A 15926-nucleotide genomic window follows, 5' to 3' on the forward strand; every position below is an offset into this window, starting at 1 on the left:
TAAAAAATATCAGTGTCAAGTCGGTCGTCATTAATGGAGATGGAGAGGTCCAGGAAGGGGAGGGAGGTGTCAGAGATGGTCCAGGTAAATTTAAGGTCAGGGTGGAATGTGTTGGTGAAGTTGATGAATTGCTCAATTTCCTCGCGGGAGCACGAGGTGGTGCCGATGCAGTAATCAAATTAGCGGTGGAAGAGGTGGGGAGTGGTGCTGGTGTAACTACGGAAGATGGACTGTTCTACGTAGCCAACAAAGAGACAGGCATAGCTGGGGCCCATTAGGGTGCCCATGGCTACCCATTTGGTCTGGAGGAAGTGGGAGGATTCGAAGGAGAAATTGTTGATGGTGAGGACCAGTTCAACCAAACAAATGAGAGTGTTGGTGGAAGGGTACTGTTGGCGACGTCGGGAGAGGAAGAAACAGAGGGCTTGGAGGCCCTGGTCATGGCGGATTGGATATCTATGAGGGATTGGATATCTATGGTGAAGATGAAGCATTGGGGGCCGGGAAAACGGAAGTCTTGGAGGAGGTGGAAAGCTTGGGTGGTGTCTCAAACATATCTTTCTCATCACCCCCTCCCTCCTCTCATTTATCTCTCCACCCTGCAGGCACTCTGCCTCTATTCCTGATGAAGGGCTTTTGCCCAAAACGTCGATTTTCCTGCTCCACGGATGCTGCCTGAACTGCTGTGCTTTACCAGCACCACTCAAATCTAGAATCTGGTTTCCAGCATCTGCAGTCCTTGTTTTTACCTCATTGTGTCAGATATGCCATTTGCAAAATGTACGTGCATAATAATCTCTGGCAATCAACCAGATTAAAAATTGTCAGTTCAATACCAATGTTCATCCTAAACCAAGTTATGGTACAAATACTACAATAATTTCAGTGCTTTGCTGTGCCTTTACAAGCAGCTAATAATAGGTACCATGAAGCTGTTTCCAGACTCACTTGTGTAAGAATATTTGCTCTTATGAAAGAGATGCATTACAGTATTGTATCCAGCATTGGTAATATTAGGTGCCATTTGGATGGGAAAGCATAATTACAGCAATCTAATACAATTCTCACTCCTGCTTAATTAATTGTGAAAGGTCTCCAGTTCATGAAATTTTTATTAAATCTCCATAATGAAGATTTAAAACCAAACATTTATTCAGGACTCACCTCTATGACAGTTAATTTTTTAAAAAATTCAAAACTGTAAATTAAACTTTGAAGTCAGTTAACCTGGCTGAGACAACTATAGTTTTGATCAGAAGCAAGGATGCATCCAGTTTTGCTTACATTCCATGGCAGTCATCTGACAAAGCAGATCACTGATTGTAAGAGAATTAATGTATCTAAAAATCAGACAGGTTCCGTAAACATTTGGGTGATCTATTATTGTTGTTGGCGTAGTGGTAATATTACTGGTGCGAGTAATCCTCAGCCTTTGCAGGCTAATTCTCTGGAGATGCAGGATCAAATCCCAAATGATGGCTAATGGGATATCAATTCGTACATCCTGAAAATTATATGTACCAAATAATTAGTTATGTGGGCGGCACGGTGGCACAGTGGTTAGCGCTGCTGCTCCACAACGCCAGAGACCGAGGTTCAATTCCCGCCTCAGGCAACTGTTGGTGTGGAGTTTGCACATTCTCCCCGTGTCTCCGGGTGCTCTGGTTTCCTCCCATGGTCCAAAAATGTGCAGGTTAGGTGAATTGGCCATGCTAAATTGCCCGTAATGTTAGGTGACGAGGTAAATGTAGGGGAATGGGTCTGGGTGTGTTGCTCTTCAGAGGGTCGGTGTGGACTTGTTGGGCCGAAGGGCCTATTTCCACACTGTAAGTAATCTGTAACTAAGTAATCTGTAATGCTACCCAGACAGTAAAGTAAAATACCACAGCAACAGTTCTTGCCACAGGCACTTAAAATGTCATGTCTAAGTATATAATTCCTAGTGCACTGTACACTTTCTATTATTTTATAATGTATTCTGCTGTATGAATTATCTGGAGGCAGCTTGAATGTGGGTATAAACATGTCAGAATTCTGGGGAATTCAAAGGAACGCCAATGTACTCATTCTAAAAATATATGAAGTAGTTAATTTTGAACTACTGAATGTCTTTCTTCTTATTTTACCACTCTACTTATAAAAGCGAAGTAATTATTTTATTGAACAGTGTACCTTTATTATCTTCACTTCACATGCATAGAGGTATGACTGCTTTACTGCATCAGTACAGATCCAGTACAAGACAGACTCTGCAAGAAAGAACAATACAGGAATCTGGTCTGGGTGCAATGGTGCTTGGTCCAAAGAAATCAAGAGAATATCCAGAGCCTCTTGAGAAATAAAAATAAAGAAATGAATCAGTAGATAATCATATAGCATGATCCCAGAGTCAATAGTAAGAACATAAGAACTAGGAGCAGGAGTAGGCCATCTGACCCTTTGAGCCTGCTCCGCCATTCAATAAGATCATGGCTGATCTTTTAGTGGCCTCAGCTTCACTTCCCCACCCTCTCACCATAACCCTTAATTCCTTTACTGTTCAAAAATTATCTACCATAGCTTTAAAAACATTCAATGAGGAAGCCTCAACACTTCACTGGGCAAGGAATTCCACAAATTCACAATCTTCTGGGCGAAGAGGTTCCTCCTCAACTCAGTTGTAAATCTGCTCTCTAATTTTGAGGCTATGCCCTCTTGTTCTCGTTTCACCCATCAGTAGCAACATCCTCTCTGCTTCTCCCTTGTCTGTGGCCTTCATAATTTTATGTTTCTGTGAGACTCCCCTCCCCCATTCTTCTAAATTCTGATGAATATAATCCCAGTATACTCAGTCTCCCCTCAGAAGCCAACCCTCTTAACTCTGGAATCAACCTAGTGAAACTCCTCTGTACCCTCCCTAGTGCCAGTACATCCTTTCTGAAGAAAGGAGACCAAAACTGCACACAGTACTCCAGGTGTGGGCTCACCCGTACCCTGTACAGCTACAACATAACGTCCATGTTATTTAACTCAATCCCTTTAGCAATGAAGGACAAATTCCATTTGCCTTCCTAATTACCTGCTGCATTTGCAGACCAACCTTTTGGATTCATGCACATGGACACCCCGGTCCCTCAGTACAGCAGCATGCTGCAATTTTTTACCATTCCAATAATAGTTCTTTTTACCTTTATTCCTACCAAAATGGATGACTTCATGTTTATCAACATTATACTCCATCTGCCAGACTTTTGACTACTCACTTAAACTATCTATATCCTTCTGCCAACTGTTAGAGCCTTCTGCACAATTTGCTCCACCACTTCTTTTAGTGCCATCTGCAAACTTCGCCCACTACAGGTGGTCTCCAACTCCAAATCATCTACATAAAATTGTAAATACATGTGGGCCCAACACTGATCCCTGAGGCACACCACAGGTCACTGATCGCCAACCATAAAAACATTAATTTATCCCCACTCTTTGCTTCCTGCTAGTTAACCAAACCTCTATCGCTGCTAATAGAATCATAGAATCATACAGCCATAGAGATGTAGGGTATGGAAACAGACCCTTCGGTCCAACTCATCCATACTGGCCAGATATCCTAAATTAATCTAGTCCTATTTGTCAGCCTTGACCCATATCCTTCTAAACTCTTCCTATTGAAGGTAGTTGGTTAGCTTGCCAAGCTCCTGGGTTATCATGCAGATGTTTCATTATCATGCTGGGTAAAATCATCAGTGCAATTTCCGTGAAGCGCTGTTGTTTTGTCTCGCATGGTTTTTATGTGGGTCCAGTATGTTAGGGTCAGTCTCACCTCCGGGTCTTCCCTGCAGCGGTTTGTACTCCGGGACTGTATTTGTTGATGGCCTTTTTGGTTGAAAACCAGGCTACCAAGAATTCCATGTTGTACATCTCTATGACCCTATAACTCTAACTCTCTGGTGTGTCTCTGGTTAGCTTCTCCTCGAATGCTTATTTTGTCATGGTTGAATTGATGGCCCCTTTGGTCTGCGTGTACAGAGATGAGGGACATGGATGGCTACATGTCCATGTCCCTCAACCTTGCTCTGCCATTCTATAAAATCATGACCAATCTGCTTGAGGCCTCAACTCCAATTTTCTGCCTGTCATAAAACTTGATTCTAGTGTACATCAATAATCTGTCCCATTCAAACTTGAACATTTCAATTACCCAGCCTTCACTGCTCTCTGGGGAAGATGACTACAAAGTCTAACATTCCTCTAACAGAAAGAAAATTCCTTGTCTCTATGTTAAATTTTTTTATTCTTTTTAGTATCAGGAGTTTGACAATCTTTGGAAATGTTTGTCACGGAGAGGTATGGGGCAGAGTCCTTGTGTATATTTAAGGCTGCAATAGATTTTTGATCGGGAGGGGAATCAACGTTTATGGAGAAAAGACAGGGAAGTGAATATGAGGAATGTCCAATCAGCCATGATCCTATTGAATGTCCAAGCAAGCTCAAGGAGCTGAAAAGTCTACTCTTGTTCTAATTTTTCATGGTCTTATGATCTAACTGTGCCCACTGGCTTTTGACTCCTGCACAAGGAACATATCTCATCACATCCATCCTATTAAGTGCCTTCAAATGATTATGCTTCAATAAGATCAACTCTTGAGACAATGCCTTCATGTCAAGTATTAGCTGAGTGAACCTTCTCTGACTGCTTCAAATTCATTACATCCTGAAGCAAGAAGACCAAAACTGTGGACAGTATTCCAGATGTGTTCTTATTAACATCGTCTCCAGATGTAGCAACATTTCCCTACTGTTATACTGCATTCTTCTTAAAACTGAAGACTGTTCATGCCAGTGTGCCACTCCACCTTCCGCCAGTTGGGTACATCATGGCACTCATATCAAATCACATGTACTAAATTTGCTAATAATTTAATCCAGACTCATGTCACTGGATCCAAAACTTTCCTCTGGACAGCCACATGTTGCACGCTGTCTTACCCGGAGCTATCTAGAAAGCTTATTGCAGTTTTAGATCTTATATATTTATTCCAGCATATTAGTAGTATAAATAGCTTGAAAATAATTAACAAATCTATAAGTGCCATTCTCAGCAAATAATACACTGTTAAGAAAAATCACTCTTTGATCTAACTATAATTTATACTTCTATCACAACTAATTTATTTTTGTATAAATATGTTTGAAAGCATTGTGGCACACTTGCTCCACAGCAAAGCATTAATAATGAGTGTAGTTAAATTTTGTCTGCAATTATATTTAAAAACATTAAACTGATGCACTACCTAGCTTACAAAAAAAATTCAAACCTTCTTGCATATAAAAGATGTCAAACAAATTTTAATATTGTGAACAATTGATTTTTGGTTTTAGTGTATAGGAATTTCACACTACACTCTACCTGAAATACTGCATGGTTTATTTTGTGGTCATTTTCACAACAATTATCGTCAAACTTTTGAGGATAACATAAAAAGGACTTACCTTCTTGTATTTTCTCCTTACAGTGAACCAGGAAAGCTAGTTCTGTCCAAGCTAACGGTAGATTAACATGGTTCCCTGAACCCATTGCATTCAATCCAGCTTTCCGCTAAAGTAGAAGAAATCAATCAGAATAGCTTATAGTTTACGACATACACAGCATTCTATATTAATTCTGTAATTGTGTTACTTAGAATGATTCTGAGATAACAAGAGTCAAGAAGAAATAGTTATTCTCCTGAGTTTAATGTTAATCAATTAAAGCTTTCTGAATGATATCTATTACTGTGCATTAGCATTTTTAAAATTAGATTTAATGAGGTGACTAAATTGACCTTTTTTTAAGGTTAGTTCTGGCTCAGTAATTGACGTATACCTCCCTGTTTAATTTCTTAAATTTACTATTTCTACAACAACGAAAGAAATCAAAAGCAATGTTACACTAGCAAACTATCAGGGTACTCTCATCAACTCTGTTAGGAGAAGGACCATACAGAGACCACTGCAGACTGAAACATACTTTGCCTTGTACTTGTGCTGCAATGGAAACTGAGACACTGAGATCATCATCAAGGTTGGATCCTCAAGTGTACTCATAGAGTTGGCCATCACTTCAATGCTAGAAAAATGGGCCTCCCAAAGTCATGTGCAAAACTGGTGCCAGGCACTTCCATATTCCTTGAAGTGATCACAGGCTTTTAGGCAGGCTTGCCACCATTTCTGTGTGTGTGCTAATCAACTTGTTTCTAGACTGTACAAAGTCCTCATCCAAATCCTTTACAACAGAATTCATGAGTAACTTGCCAGCAAGCTGTCATCTGCAACACCCTTTCTCCCGATACACCATTTAAATCCGGTATCTCACCACATGAAGAGCTCATAGTGATTGTAAGGAGGTGGATAGAACTCATAGAATATGAGTTCGCTGATTGGACCAGATTAACAGACTCAATCAGGGAGCTCTGGCTGACAGATAAACACAGAAGTGTCAGATATCCTGTTCACTCAGAGAGCTGGATTTAAGGGAGCAGGATTACTATCAAGGACTCTCCATGTGTAATTAAAGGTTGACTTAGTAATAGGATACTCAGCTCTTTGGAGGTATTTCAGATCCTGCTTCTAAGCTACCCTTTCATTAAAGCAATGTTTCACAAACTCTTACCCATATGATTCTATGTTCAGGATTAAAAATGACCTCAGAATGTGATCAGCCTAGAGGGTGGAGAGTGGAAGGGGTAACAGGATGGGAGGTGGAAGAGCTGTGCAAGCAGTGGGATAGGTTGCATTAGGAGAGGATGGCCAGCAGTGGCAACTGGTCAAGAGATTGGCCACCTGTGAAAGCAGGGTGGGAGAACAGTGGTTAGAACAGAGAACTACAAGAATTTTCAATAAAAAGCTCCAGCTTTTCTCTGGCCTTTTCAGAACAGAAATTAGGCTCAAAGATCAGCCTAAAAAGCCATCTCTCTTATTTAAAAATGACAAAGATTTAGGGGGTGAAAATGTGTTGCTGGAAAAGCGCAGCAGGTCAGGCAGCATCCAGGGAACAGGAGAATCGACGTTTCGGGCATAAGCCCTTCTTCAGGAGCCTTCAGGATGCTGCCTGACCTGCTGTGCTTTTCCAGCAACACATTTTCAGCTCTGATCTCCAGCATCTGCAGACCTCACTTTCTCCTCAAAGATTTAGGGGGGTCTTGCAGCTGTTAGCATTCATATTGCGACCCCCCCCTCCCCCCCTTCGGGAAGTCCAGTTCTAAAATACACTATAATTAACCTGGTGACTGTGAGTGTGAGAAGGAATGATGGAGCATCTTCATTATCAGCATCTTCCTCATCTATCACTTCTTGCTCCTGCACCACTGTTTGAGCAGGATGCATTCCTTGGCTATACACAAGAGAAAGGTACAGCAGTAGAGATGTTGCAAAGGCAGGGAGGGGGTAAAGGAAGAGTTTAAAAAAACACAAGAGATTGTAGGATGAGGGAGAAATGAGATATGCAAAGGAGGATTAGTATCTGTACGAATATGAGTATACAACTACTTTTAATTGTTTCAACCATGTCCAACACTAGTCACAGTCTCTGCAGTGGCCACTCTATAGCAATGTACTGTCTCCTCCATAGAGACATGGACATGTAGCCATGCCTGTACCCTATTGGTTAACTACGGATTCCTGCAGTTGTGTAACCATTTTGCCTTTCAAGATAAACGAAAGTGAGTATGATGCAATATCTTCAAGTGTGAGACTTGTCATGGTTGATTAGTTGTGAATTGTGCAAACTGTGAGATGTAGCTGTGAAGTTGCTATGATTGTAGTATGTTTAAGGGTGTGTGTTTTAATTGTTGATTGGGTATTCTGTTAATTTGGTATTTGGTTTAATTTCCATAAAAAATGATAGGCTCTTGAAGTAGTATGACACAGTGATTGTGTCCCTACCTGAGCTAGCAAGTTCAGGTTAAAGTTCAACCTGCTGCAGGTGATGTTCAAAAAGGTTGATTGAAAAAAGAGAGCTGATGTCTTCCTCAATAAGATGTTGGCTTCTGGACAAGGGAAAGAGTTCAGAAGTCCTAGAGTCATCGAGATGTATAGCATAAAAACAGACCCTTCAGTCGAACGCATCCATGCTGACCAGATATATTAAATTAATCTAGTCCCATTATCCAGCATTTGGCCTATCTCTCTAAACTCTGCTTATTCATATACCCATCCAGATGTCTTTTAAATATTGTAATTGTACCAGTCTTCACCACTTCCTCTGGCAGCTCATTCCATACATGCACCACCCTTTGCATGGAAAAGTTGTCCCTTAGATCTCTTTTAATTTTTTCCCCTCCCACCCTAAACCTGTGCCATCTGGATTTGGACTCCCCAACCCTGGGGAAAAGACCATGACTATTCACCCTATCCATGCCCCTCATGGTTTTATAAACCTCTATAAGATCGCACCTCAGCCCCTGACACTCCCGAGAAAATAACCCAAGTCTATTCAGCCTCTCCCTATGGCTCAAAATCTCCAACCCTGGCAACATCCTTGGAAATCTTTTCTGAACCCTTTCAAGTTTCACAACATCCTTCCTATAGCAGGAAGATCAGAATTGAATGCGGTTTTCCAGAAGTTGCTTAACCAATGACCTCTACAGCTGCAACATGATCTCAAAACTCCTATACTCAATGGTCTGACCAATACAAAGGCAAGCTCCTTCTCCATTACCCTGTCCACCTGCAGTTCCATTTTCAAGGAACAACGAACCTGCACTTCAAGGTCTCCTTGTCCAGCAACACACCCCAGGACCTTACCATTCAGTGTATAAGTCCTCCCCTGATTTGTCTTTCCAAAATGCAGCACCTCATATTTATCTAAATTAAACTCCATTTGCTACTCCTTAACCCATCAGCTAATCTGATTAAGATCTCATACTCTGAGGTAACCTTCTTCATTGTTCAATACACCACCAATTTTGGTGTTATCTGCAAACTTACTAACCATACCTCCTACGTTAATTTCCAAATAATTTATATAAATGACAAAAAGCAGTGAACCCAGCACCGATCCTTGTGGTACAAAGCTGGTCACAGGCCTGCAGTCTGAAAAGCAACCCTCCACCACCATTCTCTGTCTTCTACATTCAAGCCATTTCTGTATCCAAATGGCTAGTTTCCACTGCATTCTATGTGATCTAATCTGGTTCGTCAGTCTACCATGCGGAACCTTGATGAATGCCTTAATGAAGTCCATATAGATCATGTGCACCATTCTGCCCTCATCAATCCTCTTCGTTACTTCTTCAAAATCTTAATCAAGTTAATGAGACATAATTTCCCATACACAAAGCCATGTTGACTATCCCTAATCAGTCCTTGCCTTTCCAAATACATGTAAATCCTGTCCATCACGATCCCCTCCAAGAATTTGCCCACTACTGACGTCAGGCTCACCGGTCTATAGTTTCCTGGCTTTTCCTTACCACCTTTCTTAAATTGTGGCACCACGTTAGCCAATCTCCAGTCTTCCAGCACCTCACCTGTGGCTATCAATGATACAAATATCTCAGCAAGGGGCCCAGCAATCATTTCACCATCTTCCCACAAAATTCTGGGGTACATCTGATCAGGTCCTGGGGATTTATCTATCCTTATGCGTTTTACGATGTCCTGCACCTCCTCCTCTGTAATATGAACATTTTTCAAGATGTCACTATTTATTTCCCCAAGTTCTCTAGTATTCATATCCTTCTCCACAATAAACACTGATACAAAATACTCATTTAGTAGCTCTCTCATCTCCTGTGGTTCCACACATAGGCGGCCCAAATGATCTTTAAGGGGTCCTATTCTTTCCTTAGTTATTCTTTTCTCCTTAAGGTATTTGTTGAATCCCTTTGGATTCTCCTTAACCCGATTTGTCAAAGCTATCTCATGTCCCCTTTATGCCCTCCTGATTTCCCTTTTAAGTATACTTCTACTGCTATTATACTCTTCTGTCTATAGTTGACATCTGCTTCCTTCTTTTTCTTGATCAAAACCTCAATTTCTCTAGTCATTCAGCATTCTCTACACCTACCAGTCTTGCCTTTCGCCCTTACAGAAACTACTGTCTCTGGACTCTTGTATTCTCATTTTTAAGGCTTCCCATTTTCCAGCTGTCCCTTTACCTGCGACCATCTGCCCCCAATCAACTTTTGAAAGTTCTTGCCTAATACCAAGAATATCAACCTTTTTCCAATTTAACTTTTAGATCCAGTCTATCCTTTTCAATCACAATTTAAAACTAATAGCATTATGATGACTGACCCCAAAGTACTTCCCCACTGACACCTCAGCCACCTGCCTTGCCCTATTTCCCAAGAGTAGGTCAAGGTTTCCACCTTCTCTAGTAGGTACATCCACATACTGAATCATAAAATTTTCTTATGCATACTTAACAAATTCATCTCCATCTAAACCCTTAATACAATAGAAGCCCAAGTCAATGTTTGGAAAGTTAAAATCCCCTACCATTACCACCCTATCATTCTTACAGATAACTGAGATCTGTTGACAGATTTGCTTCTCAATTTCCTGCTGCCTATTGGCAGTCTGTGGTATAATCCCATTAAGGTGATCATCCCTTTCTTATTTTTCAGTTCCACCCTAAAACTTCCCTGGACATACTCCCTGGAATATTCTCCCTAAGCACAGCCGTAACGTTATCCTTAATCAAAAATACTACTCCCTGTCATGCAACCCCCCCCCTCATCTTTCTATCTTTCCTTAGCATCTATACCCTGGAACATTAAGCTGCCAGTCCAATCCATTCCTGAGCCACATCCTGTAATCGCTATGATATCCCAGTCTGATGTTCCCAACTATGCCTTGAGTTCACCTGCCTTACCTGTTAAAGCCTCTTGCATTGAACGCAGTTTAATTTATTGGTCCTGCCTCATTCAATGCTTTGTGTCTGCCTGCCTTGACTCTTTGACTTGTTCCTTTTCCCAACTGTACCAGTCTCAGACTGATCTCTTTTCTCACGATCTGCCTGGGTCGCACACACCAACTAACCAGGCCCACTAGGTGCAAGCCGACATTGCTATCCCAGAAGAGATTCCAATGATCCAAAAATATGAATCCTTCTCCCTGTACCAGCTCCTCAGCCACTCATTTATCTGCTCTATCCTCCCATTCCTAACCTCAATAGCTTGTGGCACTGGGAATAATCCAGATATTATTATCCCTAAGGACCTACTTTTTAAAATTCCTGCCTAAATTCCTATATTCCCTCCTCAGAACCTCATTCTTTTCTTTTCCTATGTCATTAGTTCCAATGCGTACAATGACTTCCTCCTGGTCCCTCTCCCCTTTGAGAATATCCTGCACCCTCTCTGAGACATCCTTGACCCTGGCATCAGGGAGGCAACAAGGTGAACTGTAAAAATTGATGTTTGTCTTATATTACAGGTTTACAATAAAATCTTTGCAAATTTCTCAAAGTCTTAGGCTGCCCAACTCAACATATAGATACCGGTTTATCAAACATGATTGCAAAGGATGAATGTCAATCTCTTTAGCTGACAAAAAACAGAAAGCAAAAGATAATTCTTGATTCTGACAGAAGCAAAGTGATTTTTAAAGTGAAATGGCTAAGTCACGCTTCAGGATCACAAATGACGATAAGTAACCAGCATTTTCCAAATTAGAGTCATTGGAGCCGTGGAAGAATGAGGTGGAGGTATGGACTCAGGTCACTTTTCTAGCCAAAAAGCAGCAAACTATGGCTTTGGCTTTATCTTTCTTGAGAAGGAATGAAATTAGAAATAAACTATTTCGAGAACAGAATGTAACAGAACTGAATGCTGAAGAGAGATTAAAAAGTTCTAATATGGGCAGAATTTACAAAAACGATGGAAGTCTACAAGGTGTTGTCAATGTTTGATAAATGTAATATGCAATTAGTCCATAGAAGAATAAAGCATGGTGTTTGACAGGTTATAATAAAATGCTAAAGAAATCCAGTCTAGACATTTCAGAGTCTATACTGATGTCTTAAATTAATAGGTTGAGCAATCAGCTCACAAGCAGGTTACCAATATTCAGTTTTGTGGTAATGACTCACATCTTGAGAAATGACTGCATTTAATTTTTTGTTAAGAATGCAACAATTTCCAGGTATCTGTCTAGGACATGTTGTGACTGCTGCAGTGACACAGATAATGAAAAAAACACACTGATTGCTGACTCTCAAGGTCAGTGAGGCTGGTCACAAGTGTCAAAAGACATTTTGAGGAACTTCATATCTTTAATAAATTTTTGAATCAAGGGAAAATGCAGGATTAAGATGACAGCCATTCATGAATGAATCCAAGAAATCCATGGGCAACAGTCAATAGTCTCTGAATATCAGAGTCAGGAATCATGCAAGGAAAAGAGGTCAAGTATTTAAAGCAATCCATGAAACAGGTGGCTCAGAGAATGAATATAATGACGATGAACAGCTAGAAAACATTATTTTAGTGGCTGAAGACTTGGGTCAGCCCATAATTATCTTAGCTACTGCCTCGTTAAATTGTGTCACACTAGGTAGTGTAATGGTGGTTGTATCTTAACAGTGTGTGTGCGTATTGGCTGAACTGTTATTTGGAGACCCTGGACAAAGCAATCAAAAATCAGGTCAAGGAATTTGAAAGTTCCACCTGGTTTTGATTTGGGGATGATAATTCATTACCATCTTTAAAGAATGTGGTTCTCTCCTGTGAAATTGTGGGACTGCATTGTACCATAATTACTGAGTAAGTCTTTGATGAGAAAAGTGATCATCCAACTCAATAGCCTAATCCTGCTTTCTCCCCATAACCTTTGATCCCATTTGCCCTAAGTGCTTTATCTAGCCATCTCTTGAATGCATTCAATGTTTTGGCATCAACTACTTCCTGTGGTAATGAATTCCACATTAAGAATACAAATCCCCTGTAGAACAGATCACATTGCAATGTGATAAATGCATTAAATAATGAAATGCACCACTGCTCCTGGTTGTAAGTATTCTTTTAGCCTGGGAGTTTAATGAAGTAGTAGCCATCAATCTGAAGGTATGGGGCAAAGATCAGAATATCTATTTTTTTAAATTTTGCAGACATAGCAACCAGTTTAGCAGATCCATGGTGATAAACAATTAGCACAGATGGGCTACTGTGGATGAAATCATGGAAAAATGAGTCAGTGCAGACCTTAGGTCACAACAAAATACTTAATGGATAATAGGGATGAGTTTTCTAAAAATGAATTTTGAGAACTTGAATATTCTAGCAATGCAGACTGCTTCAGAAAGTCTGTTCAACAATGACTTATGTGAAGGAAACTATGCAGTATTGAGAAGGTGCACAAAACACTGGCAAATCAGCTGAATTGTAACTGACAAACTGCACTGGCATAGGTAATACATGCAAAAAAACATTACAGATAGGTTGGAGATTAGCCCATAACAACTGGTATAAGATTGGAACCCAAAGTTTCCTTCCACACTGCATGGACAATCTTCCAGCACTCGAAGGAACAACAGTCAACTTGAACTTTCTTGCACTCAGTTTATGCATTACATGCCAGCAGAAGTGTGTGAATTAAAGCTGAAGCATCAGAAAAATTTAGGATAGCCATTAAGCTAGGTGGGTTAGCCATGGTAAGTATGGGGTTATAGGTGTAGGGTGGGGGGAGTGGGTGTGAGTCTAGGTGAGATGCTCTTCAGAGGGTCAGTGCAGACTTGATGGACAAAATGGCCCGTATCTACACTGTTGAGATTCTATGAGATATCACATTAGACCATCTGCAGGAGTTTTCACAAAAGACAATGGAATTGCTGGTGGACAATGCTTGTGAATTGTTGTGTGTTTTAAATTGTTAGGTGGGTGATTTGTTGGTGGGTGTACGAAAGAAAAGGGGGTTAAGTTTCTAGGGCAATGTCATTGTTCATGTTCACTTATGGAATGGATGATTAGATGGTTTGTTCCAAAATAAAAAAAAAGCTGAATTCTGTGGGAGGTCTTGTAGCACAGTGGTAATGGCCTAGGTTTGAGTCCCATCTGTTCCAGAGGTGTGTCATTACAAATCTGGACATGTTGATTAAGGGAAATAAAAAAGAAGTGGGATTTTGAGGCTGGGTGCCTTATTTCCCTCCCCAACACTACTTTACTTTTTATAGATATTTTTATTGAAAATTTAACATGTTTTTACAAGTTTACAAATAAAAAAAACCCAAGTACAAACATTGATATACAATTAAATCTTAAATAAATAATAACCAAAATCTATCAAACAGAAATAAGAGATACCAAGAGAAAAAAAAAACAAAACTCAACTGACTACTAATCTAACCTACAACTAACCAGAGTGTGATTAAATCTCTTACATTATTCAGGAAAAAAAAATGACAGATAACACAGAAATTGAGTAGTGAGATACATGCTCGGAATGTGTTAACATCAGATCGTAACAAAACCTGTATTCATGCGGGATTCCTCTCCCAAGGAGCCCCGGACCAGCCAGGTTCGCCATCTCAATTAAATAAAAGTCCTTGTTAGGATGGCTGAAATATCTGTATTTGTGTAATTCAAGAAGGGCTGCCATATTTTATGGAATAATTCTGTTTTTTGGTGCACCATATTTGTAAGGAAGTCAAGGGGAATATATTCCATGATTATTCTGTGCCAATTCAAAAGTCCAAGGGGGCCCTCAGCCACACAGTTAACCAAAATATTTTTCCTTGCACAGAAAGAGAGAATGGAAAATAATCTCTTCCCGTGCACATCCTGGGAAGGTAAGTTCGAAAAGCTCAAAAGGAGAGATACTGGATGCACTCTAATTTCCGTTCCTAAGATTTCTGTCAGGGCACTTGCTACTTTAGTCCAATATCTACGGATCTTATGACAGGTCCATAAGCTGTGTACAAGAGTGCCCACCTCTATTTTACGTTTTGGACACATTGGAGATGCTCCTGCCTTTAATTTTGCCAATCGTTCCGGTGCTAAATGGGCCCTGTGAATTATCTTCAACTGAATGGCCTGAGTTCTGTTGCAGATGGAGATGTTTCTGGCATTTTCCCAAATGTCATTCCACATTTCTATAGAGATTTCTAGCCCTAAATCCTGATCCCATGTTTTAAGCAGATTGTCCATATCTTCTGATACTTCATCATGTAATAAATGATAAAGAGTGCTGACCGAAGATACCCCCATTGGCCACAACACTCTACGTTCTCTGTCTGATTTATAAAGACTATCTAATAGCGTAGTCTTCTTCAGTATGTAATCTCGAATTTGAAAATATCGAAAGAGATCACCATCAGGTAATCCAAATTTCTGACGCAGCTGTTCAAAAGACATCAGGACCCCTTCTTTAAACAGATCTCCAAAACAGGAGGTAACCCTGGATCTCCAGAGTTTGAATGTGGCATCTGTAAGCCCCGGTTGGAACCCTCATGCCCCTACTATCGGAGTATAGGGGGATGTTTTATGTGAATTGCTCTCATTTCGCCGCATTATATTCCAAGCTTTAATTGTATTTAGTATTACAGGGTTTTTACAGTGATCCGTGATGATTTTCCTCTTGTTTGAAAATAAGAGGTTAATAAGTGGGCATTTTACTTGAGAAGCCACGATGTCCAGCCAGATTGATTGCGGGTCAGACAAGACCCAATCGGCTATGTAGCTTAATAGGAAACTTAACTGATATTTCCTAAAATCTGGAAAATCCAGTCCTCCCATTGCCTGTGGAAGCTGTAGCTTCTTCAGCTTAATGAGGGGCCGTCTATGATTCCAGTTGAAGGAACCCAGCCAGCCATACAGTTTGCGTAGTGCCAGCCTCGGCAGCATCACCGGACGCATTCTCATAGGGTATAGGAGATGGGGCAGGACATTCATTTTAATTAGTGCTATTCTGCCTAACCAGGAAATTGGAAGGTCTCCCATCACTGGAGGTCCTGCCTTATCCTCTCCAGT

General features: G+C 40.5%; 1 protein-coding gene across 5 annotated transcripts in view; it reads right to left on the reverse strand.

Moving 5' to 3' along the window:
- tmem232 (transmembrane protein 232) overlaps positions 1-15926 on the reverse strand; it is a 139549-nt gene that overhangs the window by 87546 nt on the left and 36077 nt on the right. For 4 of the 5 annotated variants that reach the window (XM_043710462.1, XM_043710446.1, XM_043710472.1 and 1 more), the window contains exons 4-5: positions 5470-5575; positions 2173-2330 (exon numbers count right to left, since the gene is read on the reverse strand). In XM_043710462.1, coding sequence (XP_043566397.1) covers positions 2173-2330; positions 5470-5575 — 264 coding nt within the window. The remainder of the gene's footprint in view (positions 1-2172; positions 2331-5469; positions 5576-15926) is intronic. The other variant, XM_043710482.1, reaches the window with a different exon arrangement.

The sequence above is a fragment of the Chiloscyllium plagiosum genome, chromosome 2 (assembly GCF_004010195.1).
Source record: "Chiloscyllium plagiosum isolate BGI_BamShark_2017 chromosome 2, ASM401019v2, whole genome shotgun sequence".
Taxonomy (NCBI): Eukaryota; Metazoa; Chordata; class Chondrichthyes; order Orectolobiformes; family Hemiscylliidae; genus Chiloscyllium; species Chiloscyllium plagiosum.